Below are 17,262 nucleotides of genomic sequence, written 5' to 3'. Positions count from 1 at the left end.
ATTAAAAGGAGAGTTCCTGTTGTGTCTCAGCGTGTGAAGGACATGCTCTTGTCTCTGTGAGGATGCGGGTTCGATCCCTGGCCTCGCTCAGTGGATTCAAGAGCTAACATTGCCTCAAGCTGTGCTGTAGGTTGCAGATGTGGCTCAGATCTGGCGTGGCTGTGGCTGGGGCATAGGCCTCAGCTGCAGCTCTCATTTGGCCCCTGGCTCAGGAACTTAGATATGTGGCCGTAAAAAGAAAAAAAAATATTAAGAGGAATTTTCTCAGTTGTAACAACATTACAGTGATTGTGTGGAGCTAGAGGAAGAATCAGTGATCCATTGCCAACGCATAAAATAGACCACTTTAAAAAGAGGTCACATTTTGTGGTTAGAAGTGAGTACTAGTAATCATAAGAAGGAAGTATGTTCTTACTGTTTAGATTTGGTACAAATGGAAGGTAGCTGTGGCGAAGCTGCCTAAGTAGATTAAAAGAACATTTTCTCAGGAGCAGATTTACAAGAATTGGTTTATAATGATTTATTTGCGTTCAGTCTTCCTGTTTAAGCTGAATGCCCTCTGAGCACTTTATTATTTTTTTTACATTATCATCTAGTACAGTATTACATTCTATTAACCATGTAATAAATATTTTTGGAATGGATAGAAATATAATTTTCAGGAAATTTGGGGGAAATAATCTTATCGGAAAAATCTGAGGGAAACAGAATACTAATAGAGGTATAAATTTAGCAACATGGTGAGGTAAATCCACAAAATTCAGTTACAGTACAAGATGCCAGAGATTCAAAAACTAAAGACCTTAGCGCATTTTTTTTTCAAAATAGAAACTTATAAAGACACCAGCAGTCAAAGAGTAACTATTAAATAACTTCATCTAATAGAGAAAGAGGTTCATTCCAAGAATTTCAAGACTTTCTGGATATCGTCTTGGATCTGGCTGGGGAAAACAAACAGATATATGAACACTTAGAATAGTAAATTACAGTGTTACCTTGTTTATTCTAGAAAAAGAAGGAAATGGGGGTTTGGGAGGGGAGGTCTCCAAATGTAAGTGGCTTCAAAATATACTAAAAGGAACATTACCACAACTCGATATGTATGGTTTTTATAGAGGGAGAGATAGAAAAGAGAACAGTGGAGTTCCCGCTGTGGCGCAGTGGTTAACGAATCCGACTAGGAACCATGAGGTTGCGGGTTCGATCCCTGGCCTTGCTCAGTGGGTTAATGATCCGACGTTGCCGTGAGCTGTGGTGTAGGTTGCAGGCGCGGCTTGGATCCTGTGTTGCTGTGGCTCTGGCGTAGGCCGGCGGCTACAGCTCCGATTAGAACCCTAGCCTGGGAACCTCCATATGCCGTGGGAGCGGCCCAAAGAAATAGCCAAAAAAGAAAAGAAAAGAGAACAGTGCAATAAACCAGCGATTCCAGAAATAAATGCATTTCCTCAGGAGCAAATTATACAAGAATTGGGAAACAAAGGGGAACAGGATTGCTTTTTACTAATTGCTGCTGAAAAAGACAGGGAAGGTGGTATGCAGATTATTTAAGGCCTCTGTTTCATACCACGAGCCTTACATATCCGTCAAATAAAAGAGCTCAGCATGAAAAACTGAGAAAAAAACAGATTAAGATACTTATTTCACCCATAGAGAAGGGCTGTTGAACTGCCGAAGACGGGGAAGGTTTAGTGGTATTCAGCATTCAGATGGCGACAGTGCTGCAGGCAGGGTGGTCCCCGAGCGCTGAGTGCTGTGAGGCCTGCAGGGTGTTTGACCAAGGATGGAGGAGGACACCTTCCTAGAGGAGGCAGGTTGGGGACTGAGCCTTCAAGGACACTGGCGGGACTTCCTTGGACACCTCTTGGAGGACCGGAGATGGGTAAAGGAAATCTGGATGGAGAATTTCGCAGGGTTAGAGAGGCGGGAAAGCTAACTGCAGATTCTCCACAGTAGATAACCTGGCAGGGTTTGTGGGCAGCAGATCACAATCTAAGACCACCAGTTGAAAAGAGAAAGATGAAATGGGGGGAGAGGGGCTGCACTCCAGGCGAGAGGTAATGAAGACCTGAACCAGGGAAGGACGGACGGAAGCGACCTCGGGAGGCAGCTGATCGCTGTCCCTCCCTCAGCCCAAGGCCCCTCTCTGAACTGGCCAGAGCGTCGTGGTCTGGGTGCTTCACCAGGGCGTCATCAGGTCCTCGCGCTGTGTGGAGGTAGCCTGGGAGAAGCGGGCCGCACTCATGCCCTTTCTAGGTAACATTTTTATGAGAACCCATCAGAGAAATGCCTCATGTTAGCATCACCGTTTCACCTGAAGAATTAGGTTTTTACATTTTGGACACTAAGTTATGTGACTTTTTTTTTGATCTTATCATTGTAGGATTTTTTTAATAGTTATTTCTCCAATGTAATTTTTTTTCCTACTGTACAGCATGGTGACCCAGTTACACATACATGTAAGACTTTTTTATTTTAGTGATGATTGCGAGAAAGTTTAGAGACAAATTTATGAGCTGCCTTTTTACTTCTCTTCTGTACATTTTGGTATTATCTTTCCTGGCGCTGCTTTCCGTTTTTGTTTCTCTCCTGTTTTATTTATCATTTTCTATTTTATTGTGCTGAACTGTGTTTATCTTTTATATAGACTTCAAATAGTCTTTCGAAGAAGGCAGGGAATAATTATATGTGTTGCACCTATAACATCAGTAAAACCAAATAAAAATTATAAAGCCCAGTGTTGGAGGGGCTGTGGAGAAATAAGCATACATACGTGGCTTATAACGATACCTTGGAGTTTCGGAGGGCTGAATCTAGCAGCAGATACTTAGAGCTGTAAAGTTGTTCATACTTAACGCATCGCAAAGAAAGAACCCCAGAGAAGCAGTCTTCACACAGTCGTTGATAGCTGCAGTCCATAACTAGTGAAAAAAAGGGGAAGGAACTCAAATACACAGTTGGAGAAGATGCTGAAATAAATTGGTTAATATAACAGAACATTATAAAGCCATCAGGTGCTTAAGTAGATTAGTCGAAATGTATATAAACATGTAAATGATCAAAATATGCATTAAACCCATGTAAGAATATCTATCTATAGCAAAAATAAGTGAGAGGTCGTGGGATCTTGCAAATGATTTTAATGGAGAGGCTTTTCTCCCCTGCAGCATTAACATAATTTGTAAGTACTTTTGAGATTAGTTCGAGGAGGGGGTTTTAGAAACTTTGTAAAGTTTAGATCTTTCCTCATGATATTTCTTTAGCTGCTAACAGCCTCTTTGTCCCTTTGTTTCAGGATTTAAGCATTGAGGAACAGTCAGAGTGTACTCAGGATTTTTACCAGACTGTGGCTGAGAGGATGCAGACCCGTGGGAAAGGTGACGCTTTGTTAGCCCGCCGTTGGGGGATTGCCGGTGGTTGGCTGCACAGGGCCTACTGCGGAGTCTCTAGCAGATTCTCGCTTTCTCTAAAGGCGTGGTTGGTTTGCCCCCTCGGTCCTATAAACTCCACTGACATTCTGGTAGTTGGTTTGAGACTTAGCAGTGTCTTCGACACCACCATGTACATCATTCCAAGAGAATCAAGCAACTAGATAATTTCTTGAGCAGTGTTTAGTAACTTCATTAGCGGTAGGGACAGAGCCGAATAAAACCTCTTGGGAGGCTTCTAAAGGAAACCCCCGTCCTGGAATTGCCACGGCGGCGCGTCATTATCCGTGATTATGTGTTCCTCATGTGAGGTGGGACAGGAGAGAAGCTGAGAGCTACTGGCAGTGCTTCAGGTTCTTAGGGATTCTTCTTGAGTTTGACTTTCACTGCTGTGGATTTTAGGGTGTACGTAGCATATGTTTCTCTCTGGGAAATCTGCCCCATGTATTTACCTCAGAGCCATCTCTAAGGAGTTTTGTTTTGCGTTTTTTTGTTTTTGTTTTTTGTTTTGTTTTGTTTTTCCTGTCTTTTTAGGGCCTTACCTGTGGCATATGGAGGTTTCCAGGCTAGGGGTCAAATCAGAGCTACAGTGCTGGCCTACACCACAGCCACAGCAACGCCAGATCCAAGCTCACACACCACAGCCACAGCCACATCAGACCGAGCTTACACCACAGCCACAGCAACGCTGCATCCCTGAGCATGGCCAGGGATCAAATCTGCATCCTAGTGGATACCAGTCGGGTTCATTACCGCTACAGGTACGCCCAATCTCTAAGGTTTTATGGGAAACCTCAGAAAAATGAGAAGGTGAACCTTGCCGGCATTCATCCGTCTTTGAGAGTTCAGTGCTTTTCTAATGGAACAGGAAAGCATGACCCATGCTGAGATCTTACCACTTGGCAGGGTATATACACCTTTAGGTCCAGCCAAACAGCTTAAGTTAGAAATGGGGATTCTATACAAGACAGCCCCAGAAATTGAGGTAATTTTTTTAAAGGATATTTTCTAATGTAATATCTTAGTTTTGTTTCTGGGTGTGTTTTATGTATTTCTAGTAAATTATTTTTCTGCTATGTTGAAAGTACTGTGGAAACTCTAATCTTAAATGTCCATCTTTCAACGGTCCATTTGGATATTTCAGTGCCTCCAGAAAGAGTTGAGAAGATAATGGACCAGATCGAAAAGTACATCATGACTCGGCTTTATAAATATGTGTTCTGTCCAGAAACTACTGATGATGAGAAGAAAGATCTCGCCATTCAGAAGAGGATCAGGTAGTTGATGGTTTTGCTTTGTCTCGTTGTGTTTAGTCCCTCCTATTGGAAGAACACATTGTGGGAAAACAGGGCACTTGAGGGTCAAACCGTCAGAGCAGGTCACAGCGAGGGTACCTGCCGTCACGAGCATGTCAGCTTCTTTGTGGTGTCAGGAAGAAAAAGGACTACGGTGAAGTGACAGGAGGGAAGGGCTCAAGTCACCGTCTTGCTTTCCCTCTGAACCGGGGAGCTTTCGATGAGAACTGTGTTCAAGGAGTCCCCTGGTGGCTCAGCAGGTTAAGGATCAGCATTGTCCCTGCCGTGGCTCTGGTGATAGCTGTGGCGTGGGTTTGATCCCTGGCCCCAGAACTTCTTCATGCCACAGCCAAAGATAAAGAACCTTGTTTGATAGTTGAAACTGCACATCTCCAGAATTTCCGGAGAACAGGAGGGAATTTCTTGGTTTCCTCATTTCGTTGTACCGACTGTCTTGGCAGGCAGGACGCTGTGAAAACCCGTATCAAGGCACCGTGCGTCGTTTTTCCTCATCTCGGGGTGGGTCAGGGGGCGGAGAGCGCTCATGATTCAGCCGTTCCTCCAGTCGCATCTTCCCACTGGCACTCGGCTGGTAACATCTCACAAAGGGCCCTTTGGCCTTGGCCAGTGGAGGGAGCCCAGGTGCCCTGCGTTCCAGTGGCAGCGGACCACTGAGGCAGGAGAGCGTCTGCCCGTGGGAGCGGGGCCAGGCCTGAGCGCAGTGCGGTGTTTCTGGAGGAGAGGGGCTAGGAAGTGCGGGTGGGGGGCCCAGACGGTGGGCTGGGGCTTGGTACATCTGGACTCGACGACGGGGGCTCAGCAGCAGTGAGGGCTCGATATCAGGGATGGGGTGGCTGGGGGTGCAGAAGCCGCTCTGTGGACTTTGGGCCGGGGTGCAGGGTGAGAGCATCAGGCAGGCAAGTGGTGAGGGGCAGCAGCAGGGTCCCGAGAGAGACGTTCCCTTCCCGTGTGGCCGGGAACCTCAAGGACTCAAGCTGAGCTGACTCGTGCCCGGACCTCTTCCCAGGCTCTGGTGTGCCTCAGAGGACGAGGGCAGAGCCTGCGGGGACATCGAGGCTGGTGGGCAGAGAGGACAGGGAGCAGCAGATTCCTCTCTAATCTTCTTTCTCCAGCATCAGGGGCTTTCAGTCGTATAACCGCATTTTGACCCGTAAGTTGTCATCTGCTTTCTTGTGATAAATGCGGCAGAGAAGGCTCATTTTAGGATTCTGGCTACTTTGACACCTCAGCTGAGCTCCCAGTCGTGCAAGGGCGACGCGCATGGGCCTCAGGTTGCCTGAGCAGTCGGTGGTGCCCTGTCTTCTCCCTGGACTGAGGAAGTGACAGGAGAAATGATTACAGTCCATCCTTGGAGCTCTTTTTCACTGTCTCTCTCTGTCTGTGTCTCTCTCTCTGTAGAGCCCTGCACTGGGTTACACCTCAGATGCTTTGTGTCCCTGTTAATGAAGAAATTCCAGAGGTGTCTGATATGGTGGTGAAAGCAATTACAGGTCAGTGAAACTGAGCGCTTGTATATTTGGATGTTTTTTACTTGAAGTTGTTAGCATTTTGCTTTAGAAATCTCTACCTCAGTGAGCAAAAAGACAGTATTTCTCAAGTATTTCTAAAATGCAGACTGCCAAACCATACTGGAATGTGGTGAAAGGGATTAAGGGTGTTGGTTTTATGAATTTGAAGCAGTCAGATTAGCAGGTAAACCACTTTCCCCTTCATTTCCCATGACCCAGCTCTCCTATTTCTTGACCATCAAACTAAACTGAAGTCAAATACAGCTAGGGTAAATTTCTTGAAATTCGGTTGCATTTATAAATTCAAAATAGTTTTGAAGGGAGAGGAAATTGGTGAGCCAGGGTCATCCCCAAGCTAGAATTAATGTATTAAAACGGTGCCTCTAATCGGTTGTTGGTCAGAGATGCGCTTTGAATTACTTTTCTGGTTTGTTCAGGAGCTAAATGAAGTGCCCTCCATTGATGTGGCTCTGACATTCTGGACAGGTCCAAGTACCTCATAAGACTTCTGTTGCTTATTCGTAGGACTAACCCACAGAAGCATGGCACAAACGTTTAAAAAACCTCCTACTGGAGAAGACATCCAGCTTGCCCAGCTTCTCCTTAATTAGGGAGAGGAGTTGGAAAGACTTGCTGATGTAGCGACTGCTAATGAAATTCTGCTAGGAAGGAAAGTGGGTCAGCCGATGTCAGTGGTGTTGGAGGCGTGCCATTAGCAGGCTGCTTTGCTGACAAGAACCAGAGACTCACTCAAGTTACAGGAAGAAATGGGGGTTCACATACGATACCATAGGGGTTGAAAGCTGTCACAGAAACTTAGCTCCAGGGCCCGTCTAGGGACTGAATGATCGCCGGTTAACACGATTCTTCCACTTTCTCAGGTTCTGCTCTTCTTTGTACATCTTTGCATTTCAGCTCTCCTTAGGAAATGAATTATTTTCTGTAATTCCGGGTATAGAGTCTGACTGGCCTCACTAAATACTGTCATCTTGGTTGTTCAGAGCTTTTCTGCGAAGCTACTCATAGCGCCCAGGAACTGACGCCTTTGGGTCAAGGCCCACCCCCATCCCTGCTTTTTTGCTCAGGGAACATCCAGAAGAGATTGGAGGCGAAGCCTGGCTGTGGACTTTGTATCTCGGTTTTCCCCAAAGACTCTTACTAGAAAGTTCGAGACCAACTGGTTTATGTTTAAAATACCCCATAGGAATTAAGGGCTCTTCCATTGAGGACTCTTTTCTGGGAAGCCATAGGACAGACCTTGTAAAACCAGAAGCTACAAGGGCCAGATCGTTGTTTGCTTACAAATGGAAAGAAGATTTCAGTACATCCACGGTTTAATTTGAGAGTTGGAACTTTCCTCTCCAGGCATCTAAGATGGAGTTTCAGGAGATCCTTTGATAGTGAAACCACAGCCACATGATTTTAAAAGCCTTCTTACTCTCTCATCTTAGCCAATCCAAGTGCGGACCCGTCCTGCCTCTGAGGCCCAGAGTTTACAGGATCACCTCCTTCCCGATCTTGCCTTGTCAGCCTCCGTGCAGGAGCAGTGGGAAAGGACAGTCTAGAACAAGAGTCTCAGACACAGAGGTGATCACTGAAATTTCTCCAAAACGTCCTGTGTGCTTCTGATCAGCACTCTCAGTTTTGTTTTATAACTGCCCTGAATTGAGGCATTTTCCATGTCGGTTGACATCTGTCTTGTGGTGGGTAGAGTCCACGGGTGCTACTCAGACATCCTGCAGTGCCCAGGACAGTCCCCTGCAACCAAGAATTACCCAGCCCCAAAGGCAGTAGTGCCCAGGTTGACTGAGCTAGAAGTACAGCCTACTTCCTTTTCAAAACCCCATGAAAGTCTGGATATCTGCTGAGATAGGAGTACCCACACTCAAGCCTTTCTTTCCTACTGATTACCAGTAGAAGCCCTGGACAGAATCAACAGAGACAGACAGATGTCTGAGGACTCTGCAGGGTAACCAACAGCAGGCAGACTGGGAAGGGGAGTCGTTTCTAGAGGAACAGCTAACACAGTGGCACGTGGCCTGTTTTGTGTGCTTCTCCTTCCGTGTCTCCTCGTGTAGACTTGGGGGCGGTATAAATCACGGGTGATCAAAAACAAAAGGAACTTCTCTCAGACAAAAGGATAGTTCAGAAAGGGGGGGTTGGTGTTCCCGTTGTGGCTCAGTGGGTTAAAAATCTGACATAGTGTCCATGAGGATGTGGGTTTGATCCCTGGCCTCACTTACTCAGTGGGTTAAGGATCTGGCGTTGTGGTGTAGGTTGCAGATGCGGCTCAGATCTGGGGTGGCTTTGGCTGTGGTGTAGGCCGGCAGCCGCAGCTCCGACTTGACCCCTAGCCTGGGAACCTTCATGTGCCGCGGGTACGGCCCTAGAAAGAAATAAGGGGAGGGGGTTCACTGCAAGACGAAGAGTATGGGGGAAATCCCTTGGGTTTAGTTTTTCCCTTTCTTCTTCCTTTTCCTTCTCTTCTCTTCCTTTTTACACCACTGGCTCTGCCCTTTGGCCGTAGCAGCTGCACATGTGTCTAGATAAAAGGTACACGCATGCCTCAGAGGGGCTGTGGGTTTGGCTCCAGACCACCGCAATGGAGCACGTATCAAGACAGAGCAAGTCTCGTGAATTTTTGGGTTTCCCAGTGCATGTAGAAGTTACAAAAGTTACATTTATACTATACTGTCCTCTATTCACTGTGCAGTAGCGTTATGTCTAAAAATATATACACATAGCTTAATTTTAAAGTACTTTATTGCTAAAAATGCCAAAGCAATTTCTATGGTAACTTCCAAGTTCATTGATCATGATAACTATAAAAATAATGAAAAGGTTTGAAGCATTGCAGGAATTACCAAAATGTGACAAAGAGATATAAAGTAAACAATTGCTGTTGGAAAAATGGTGCTGAAAGACATGCTGGATGCCAGGCGGCCACAGACCTTCGGTTTGTAAAACTGCAGTATCTGTGAAGCCCAGCAAAATGATGTATGCCTGTAATTCACTTTTAGTTCACTTTAAAACTTAAAGAATAAAGATTAATGAGAAAGTGGTTAAGTGTTGGAAATAGAGAGTGAAAACCAACAATAAAAGGTAGAAGGCGAAATAGGGTGAAAATGGTTTAAAAAATATATATTATATGTGTTTGTGTGTATATTCCCTAGATCTTTTTGGTCATAAGTTCTATTTAAATAGAAAAGAAAAATAACTAGACTGAGATGTAGTAACAGTAATTACAACCCATAATTAAAAGATTAAAGGAACTAAAGGATAAAAAAAAGTTTTATGATTCATACAGTAGACAGGCATGTCGTGGCGTGGGGGCGGGGGGATAAAGGTATCAGTAAATTAAAGTAGGGCCTCTGCCCTGTGCAGTGTTCCCGTCCCCCGCACGTTAGTCTTCCATGGCCGGGGCGGTCCTGCGACGGTTTCCCCCAGTAGCTGGCCGCACGGCTGAGAGTTGAGAGCAGGAAAAACACTTCGGCGTGGACCACCGTCCCGCCTCACTCTGAAACCATTCTTCCTGCTGGTGGCAAGAAGTCGCTGTCAGGTGCAGCGGCCGCAGCTCCTTTCCGTCCTGGTGACCTAGACGGCTGCAGGCAGAGGCGCAGCCACAGGCAGACGCCTGCCTCCTCCTGGGTTGGTCTGACAGTGCTGAGTCTGCACCTAACTCTTCCTCGTGACCAAGAATGTGCATTCCTGAGAGCCCACTGGTTGGGCGTGGTGGTGGCGAAGGGCAGTGAAAGAATTTTTTTCTGAGAGAAGGAAAATACAGTGCATGAGATGAGATGTACTCGCCTGCCCATCCCCCGTGCTAGCCAGCAGGTTGGGCGTGTTAGCAAGGTCTGCCAGATGGTCGCAGCTGGGGGACATGGACACGCCGGGAGGATGGGCCTCTGTGGACCGCCATGCGATGGCTCTCAGCAGCTGGCGGTTTGATAGCCAACACGAAGATGCCTTGTATAATAACCACGTTTCTAAAAATCGCTGTGCACAGTGGGGCCTTCTAAACTGAGTTACAATGTAGTAAAAGGAACAAAGACAGTAAAAAGACTGCGTATTTCTCCATGGAGCTCACAGCCATTTACCATCACAATGAAAAGAATGGGCTTTCGAGTCAGACTTGGTTTCAAATCCCCACCCCCCAGCACTTGCTGTTGTACAGTCTTGGGCAAATCACTGAGCTGTTCTGCACCTAGTTCCCTTGATAATGAGAGTTGACCTGCGTAATCTGGGGGCGGGAAGAAGTGAGCCTGCAGGGCACACTCTGTGGGACTGCCTCACGGTCCCGTGTTCTCTGAGAGTGAGCTGGTGTGTGCTGTTCTTGCCGTCTGAGTTTCACACGCTAGGTTAACTGGGGGAGACGGGGTGGCAAGGGGACCTCTGTAACTTAAGGTAAAGAAGTATTGTCCTGAGGCCTCTTTTCTGCAGTGATCTTCTCATTGGAAGCAGCGTCTTTTCTCCTTTATAGACATCATTGAAATGGATTCAAAGCGTGTGCCCCGGGATAAGCTGGCCTGTATCACCAAGTGCAGCAAGCACATCTTCAATGCCATCAAGGTCACCAAGAACGAGCCCGCTTCAGCCGACGACTTCTTGCCCACTCTCATCTACATTGTTTTGAAGGGCAACCCCCCGCGCCTTCAGTCCAATATCCAGTATATCACCCGCTTCTGCAACCCAAGCCGGTTGATGACTGGAGAGGATGGCTACTATTTCACCAACCTGGTAGGTATTTGATTTCTTGGTTGCAGAGAAGAACCAGGAAGGTATTCAGTTTAAGGACCTGACAGGTCCCTCACGTGCCTGTGATACATTAGCACTTCTGACCTGAGGGGTCAGCCTGGCTGAGGGCACTCGCTTGGTGTCTGTCACAGAGCACATGTGACCAGGCCACGCACACAGCCCGCGTCCCAGGTCTTGACCACCTGTGGCTCCCCTGTAAGAAGCATGGCCGAGTTGAGGAGCCTCGGCTGCTGTTGGCCGTCCCCCCCGGGGTCCTGGCTCTAAGAGCCACTGGAGTAGTTGGTTGTTTCAGCCGTGAATAATTAGACTGATTCCTTTATTGAAAGACTTCAGATGTATCTTTTGTTTTATTTCTGCAAGTTACCTCTTAAAACTGAATACTGAAGTAGTTTAAGAAAGCATCAGTTTAGAGGATGTGGAATGATTTTCTGCTGCTGTTTTGTTACAGTGCTGATTGACTCTAGGCACGACAGGAGTTAAGCATTTATATCTAAGTTATAGGCTGAATACTTCCTGTTACAGACCGCTGGACTTTTGCTTACAGCTTGAGAATAATTGCTCATCAAGCCAGTGAATTTGAGCTTTGAGACACCCTCTGTGCTTTGCTTCCTGCGCTGAAAGTTGTACAGGGACATTGATAAGAGGGGAGGCCAGGTGACATGAGGAAGCATTTCTGGTAAATTGTCTAAAAAGATAGGCTCTTGAATCTCCAACTCTCCAGAAATTTCTTGTGATTTATTTTTATATCCTTAATGTGTATTCACTCTTTTTAAATTACAGTTGATTTACAGTATTGTATCAGTTTCTGCTGTACAGCAGAGTGACCCGGTCGTACATATATATATACATTCTTTTTCTCATACTATCTTCTGTCATGTTCTGCCCCACGTGATTGGATATGGTTCCCTGTTCTCCACAGCAGGACCTCATCACTTATCCACTCTAAATGGAATAGTTTGCATCTACTAACCCCAAACTCCCAGTCCATCCCATTCCCTCCCTCTCCCCTGTGGCAGCTGCAAGTCTGCTCTCCATGTCTGTGTGTCTGTTTCTGTTTTGAAGATAGATTCATTTGTGCCATATTTTAGATTCCACATATAAGTGATGTCATATGGTGTTTGTCTTTCTCTTTCTGACCTCATTTAATATGAGAGTCTCTAGCTGCATCCATGTTGCTGCAGATGGCATTATTTTGCCCTTTTTCTGGCAGCGTAGTATTCCATTGTATATTTTGTACCTAATTTTGTCATTGTTTTTTCTTTCCCTTTAAGTGGGTTCCCCAAAGTGTATGAGCTCTAGGCCCCTGAAACCCTGGCCCTGCCCCTTTACTGGTCACCCTCTGCCGTTATGTTCAGCTGGTCCTTATGTCACTCACAGCCTCTGAGGAGTGTGGTTTTCAGGTGGAGGGACTGGGGAACACTCTCTGTCATGATGACTTTTGCTTCATCGTTGACAGTGATTTTATCCTTCCAGACACATGGTTGTCTAAACCATAGTTTGAAAAAAATGTTTAAGTGGCTGAAATACTCCTATTTCTTTCTTTCTTTTTTTTTTTTTTTTTTTTTTTTTTTTTTTTGTCTTTTTGTCTTTTTGCCTTTTCTAGGGCCTCTCCAGCAGCATCTGGAAGTTCCCAGGCTAGGGTTCCAATTGGAGCTGTAGCCACCGGCCTACACCACAGCCACAGCACCTCGGGATCCTAGCCGCGTCTGCGACCTATACCACAGCTCACAGCAATGCTGGATCCTTAACCCACTGAGCAAGGCCAGGGATCGAACCCACAACCTCATGGTTCCTAGTCAGATTAATTAACCACTGAGCCACGACGGGAACTCCTCTTATTTCTTAACATAAGTGAAACATGCACTTAACTGCTGGTGAGGGGCCTTTCTGATTCAGTTTTTTACCCAGGGAGTGTCAGACAGTCCACAGTCCCCAAGAAGTGTGGCGACGAGGGGCATGGCTGGTGGTAGGAGTGATGGAGCAGGACCAGGCCCATGCGGGAGGCCCTCATCACCGCCGCTGAGGGCTGCCATCACGTACACTTGGCAGCTTCCCAGACCTGACCTGCGGCCTTAACTGTGTTTGCACCGTCTGTCTTCATCCTTTTCTTGCCTGCCTCAGAGTCTGGCTTCTGCTCCCACTGCTCCAATGAAAAGTAAAAAAGCCACCAGTGGCCAAGTCCCATGGAAACTCAGTCTCCTTCTGTAACAGGCGTGTGACTCTTTTCCCTGGAACATCTCTCGTGCTTGGCTTCTGTGCTTGGCTTCCACCCTGTCTTCGCTGGCTCCTCGTAGGCCTCGTGTCTTCTGCCTCCTCGCACATGTGTTCCTCGCTGGGGTTCTGTCCTCTGCTTCTCTCTCCCTAGACCATGTCCTCTGGTCATAGCTCTGCTGGTCACCTGTATGGTGATGACCTGCAGGTTTGTGTCACCTGTTTTGACCTCATCCTGAGCTCCACTTCCAGCAATTTATTGTGCCTCAAATTTAATTTGTTCAAGGAGTTCCCTAGTAACCCAACGATTAAAGACCCAGCGTTGCCACAGCTACTGCTCAGATTTGATCCCTGGCCCAGGAACCTTCCGCATGCCGTGGGTGCAGCCAAAAAAAAAATCTCTCTGAGGACCAGAGGTCTGTGTGCCACACCAGTACCAGAGGACATGCGGCATGCTCAGTGGCTGGCCTTGCGCTGGGCGGGTGTTGTGGACGTGGCCAGGCCTCAAAAGTGAGGGGCTGCATGGGGCATGGCCCCCAGATCCTCGGCCCTGGAGCTCCCGGCCACAGCAACATGGCAGGGAGGCAGAGAGCCTCTGACTTCAAGGAATCCCATAGGGAGCTGTGTGGTAACCAGTGAAGGTGCGTCTTCAAACACTTCACTCTGTGTAAGACCCTAGGACCTTCGAACAACCCGAGGAGAGGATGACTCTCGGAGGGTCGGGCAGTTAGATTTAATGTTTTTTAAGGGAGAAGTGTTGTACTGCAGTTGGGAGTATAAAGGGAACATGAGTAGCTGGGAGCTGGTAACCTTTGAAGCTCAAGTCCAAGGAAGTTCATGAGATTGTTTTTCCCCCCCCTTTTTCAGCTGCACCCACTGCATCTGGAAGTTCCTGGGGTCAGGATCGAATAGGAGCCACAGCCGTGGCAACACTGGATCCTTAACCCACTGCACCAGGCTGGAGATCAAACCAGCGACTTCACAGAGACAAGCCAGGTCATTAACACTGCACCACAGCAGGAACTCCTGTTTGGTCTACTTTTGATATTTTTGGAGGGCGGGTATTAGGCACCTGAGACCTGTGGAAGTTCTCGGGCCAGGGGATGAATCCGAGCCAGAACCGCAGCCCGAGCCAGAGCTGTGGCAATGCCAGGGTCCTTATTAAGGCTCTGCTCCGGGCCGAGGATTGAACCCAAGCCTCAGCAGCAATCTGAGCATCTGCAGAGACAACACCGTGATCCTTACTCACCTGCTGCACCATGATGGGAACTCCTTGATTCTGATTGAAATTCTCTTTTAACCATCTACTTGAATATTTGCAGCTTTCCTCGTATGACTCTAATAAATAACACTCTCTTCTTTTTTATAGTGCTGTGCTGTGGCTTTCATTGAGAAATTAGATGCTCAGTCTTTGAATTTAAGTCAGGAAGATTTCGATCGATACATGTCTGGCCAGACTTCTCCCAGGAAGCAAGAATCGGAGAACTGGTCTCCTGATGCTTGCTTGGGTGTTAAGCAGATGTATAAGAATTTGGATCTCCTGTCTCAATTGAATGAACGGCAGGAAAGGATTATGAACGAAGCCAAGAAGCTTGAGAAAGACCTAATAGATTGGACAGATGGAATCGCAAAAGAGGTTCAAGACATTGTTGAGAAATATCCACTTGAAATTAAGCCCCCAAATCAGTCGTTAGCAGCTATTGACTCTGAAAATGTTGAAAATGATAAACTTCCTCCACCGCTGCAACCTCAAGTTTATGCAGGATGATAAAAAATTGACGTAGATAGTATTTATTTGAGCCTAAATTGTAGCCAGCCCTTATTGCCACAGTCCACCAATTGGGATCTAGAGTATAACTTAATTGCTTATAAATATCAGAGCATTTTTAAAGGTACAGTTTATGGGGATTGTTTTGTTCATTTTGTTTTTGTTTTTCCTGTCAGGGGAGGCTTAGGAAATAATAAAGTACTATTTATTTGGGTTACTGAAATAGATTCATTTAAGGCTTGTGTGAAAATTTTGTCTATAAATCTATTTTTTCTCCATGATTTTCCTATGTGCTTCCTCTGTGGCATTCACTGTGTTTTGGATTTGGTTAAATAATTGCCTTTTGAAGGATAAAACAAATGAATGCTACAAAAATGTATGTTTAAGGAAATTCAATGGTACCACTGTTCTACAGTTTGAAATAATTTTATAATTGTAAAGATAGAAGATATATTAATAAGTAAATATGTAAAATTGTAAATATGTAAAAAAAAAAAAAGGAATGGTGTCTGCTGTGCATGGCATTTCATGTGTTAATTTTTTTAGTTTAAAATGAAGTATATAGAGGGAGTTCCCTGGTGGTCTAGTGGTTAGGATTCGATGCTTTCACCACTGCAGCCCAGGTTCAATCCCTGGTCTGGGAACTGAGATTCCACATCAAGTTACTTCACGCTGCAGCCAAAAACAAGAAGTATATTGAATGTTTGCCTTTAACACCATTTTACTTGGTTTGCCCCAGAAAATGAATCTGGCAGTGTTTAGACATGTTCCCCCTAAAATGCTGCGTCTGTCTCTAATGTGTGATAACCCTACCTTTGAGACCCTTCCTGTGTAGTCAGAGAGCGTGACACTATTGAGGTTCAGGATACCTTTTATAAATCACTGAACCTTGCTTCTGGCACTGCTCCCCTCCTTTGATTCAGCGGGTCCTCATTGGGCCCTTTGTAAGGGAGCCGGCCCAGGTTCTGGGTCCGAGGATGAGCAATGGACGGGTCTCTGCTGGTGGGAGCTGATGGGGGATCCCTTAGAGCTTTGAAGTGCAGGCAATGCCTTTCCGCCTCCATGGGGTACCTCTGACTTTATGAACAACCGGACACCCTTCATGTCAACCTCTTTCAGGGTTTCTCAGCCTCAGTACTGTTGACCTTTGGGGCCCGAGGATGTTTTCGTGGCAGGTGCTGCCCTGTGCATTGTAGGGTGTTTAGTAATGTCCCTGGCCCTCCACCCACTAGATGCTAATAGCAACCTCCCAGTTGCCAAAAAAGTCATCTACAGGCATTGCGGGCTGGGGACAGAATTGCCCCCAGTTAGGAACTCCTGATCTGTTTTGCAAGCAAGGGAGCTTTCATCCTGGTGGGTCATGCAGTGTAACCAGCCTACTGCAGTGAGTGCACAGGGTAATGGGAACTGAGAGGCTTCAGTGAGGCTTTCCCGCCACCGGCCATGTGGAACCTTTTCTCGTCCTGATGGAACCCTTCGCATCCTAAATACACCACTATGATCCTCCTCCTCCTCCTCCTCGCAGCCGCCGCCGCCGTTTCTACGGATTATCAGTGTGCCTGTGACATTGAAATTCCCAGGGCACCCTTCTTGAACAAGGTCACCTCACACAAGCAGTCAAGAAAGCTTCCTTTGCTTTTCAAGGGTGTTCCTAATAGTGTACCACACATTTTTGTTTGTTCACTGCAAGCTGTAGTCATTTTGGAGTGATGGTAGGGTGAGTATAAAACTTTTTACCGGTCCCTTATAAATTTATGTGTGAAATCCATCAAGGTGACACGTCTCTTGTCCTAAAGCACCGAAGATGTTCTGAAACAGTTCACTGAGTCAGCTGATCGCCCAGCTACTTGGAATGTGAGGAGTTACCATGACATTTCTGGAGAATCTGCTCGTAGAATTGTGGGCGCAAATGGTCTCTGTAGAAGGTGTTCCCCGTTTTTCTTTTCCATGTACTTTCTAGGTGCTACTCCAGGTATACACACTCTTAATTCTCCTGGGAATCTTCCATTCTTTTCCTCATTGTACATTATGTTTGTTAAATAAAATATGCATATCAGCCTCCCCCCAAAAAAAGCTGTCTTCTTCATGACTTATACTCGCGTAAATTGTTGAATTGGTTTTTTTTTGTAAATGTCTCATTTGGTTGAATTCAGCATCTTTGGACTCTTGCCTTATTTTTCTCTTAAGTCAGCATCAATAATATGGCCGGAGGGTCTGTCTTCTCAACAAGAAAGTCTTGATATTTTATGTGCCGCAGGTGTGATTGGAATAAGCCTTTG

At 46.2% G+C, this 17,262-nt stretch overlaps 1 protein-coding gene across 5 annotated transcripts in view; it reads left to right on the top strand.

Moving 5' to 3' along the window:
• RABGEF1 (RAB guanine nucleotide exchange factor 1) overlaps positions 1 to 17,056 on the top strand; it is a 68,493-nt gene extending 51,437 nt beyond the window's left edge. For 3 of the 5 annotated variants that reach the window (XM_005662011.3, XM_005662012.3, XM_005662009.3), the window contains exons 5-9: positions 3,293 to 3,374; positions 4,570 to 4,702; positions 6,140 to 6,231; positions 10,730 to 10,986; positions 14,585 to 15,500. In XM_005662011.3, coding sequence (XP_005662068.1) covers positions 3,293 to 3,374; positions 4,570 to 4,702; positions 6,140 to 6,231; positions 10,730 to 10,986; positions 14,585 to 14,983 — 963 coding nt within the window. In that variant the 3' untranslated portion in view covers positions 14,984 to 15,500. Of the gene's footprint in view, positions 1 to 3,292; positions 3,375 to 4,569; positions 4,703 to 6,139; positions 6,232 to 10,729; positions 10,987 to 14,584 lie in introns of all 5 variants that reach the window. The other 2 variants (XM_005662008.2, XM_003124438.6) reach the window with 2 other exon arrangements.

The sequence above is a fragment of the Sus scrofa genome, chromosome 3 (assembly GCF_000003025.6).
Source record: "Sus scrofa isolate TJ Tabasco breed Duroc chromosome 3, Sscrofa11.1, whole genome shotgun sequence".
NCBI classification, from domain to species: domain Eukaryota; kingdom Metazoa; phylum Chordata; class Mammalia; order Artiodactyla; family Suidae; genus Sus; species Sus scrofa.
This window is presented reverse-complemented; position numbering and strand designations above follow the sequence as displayed.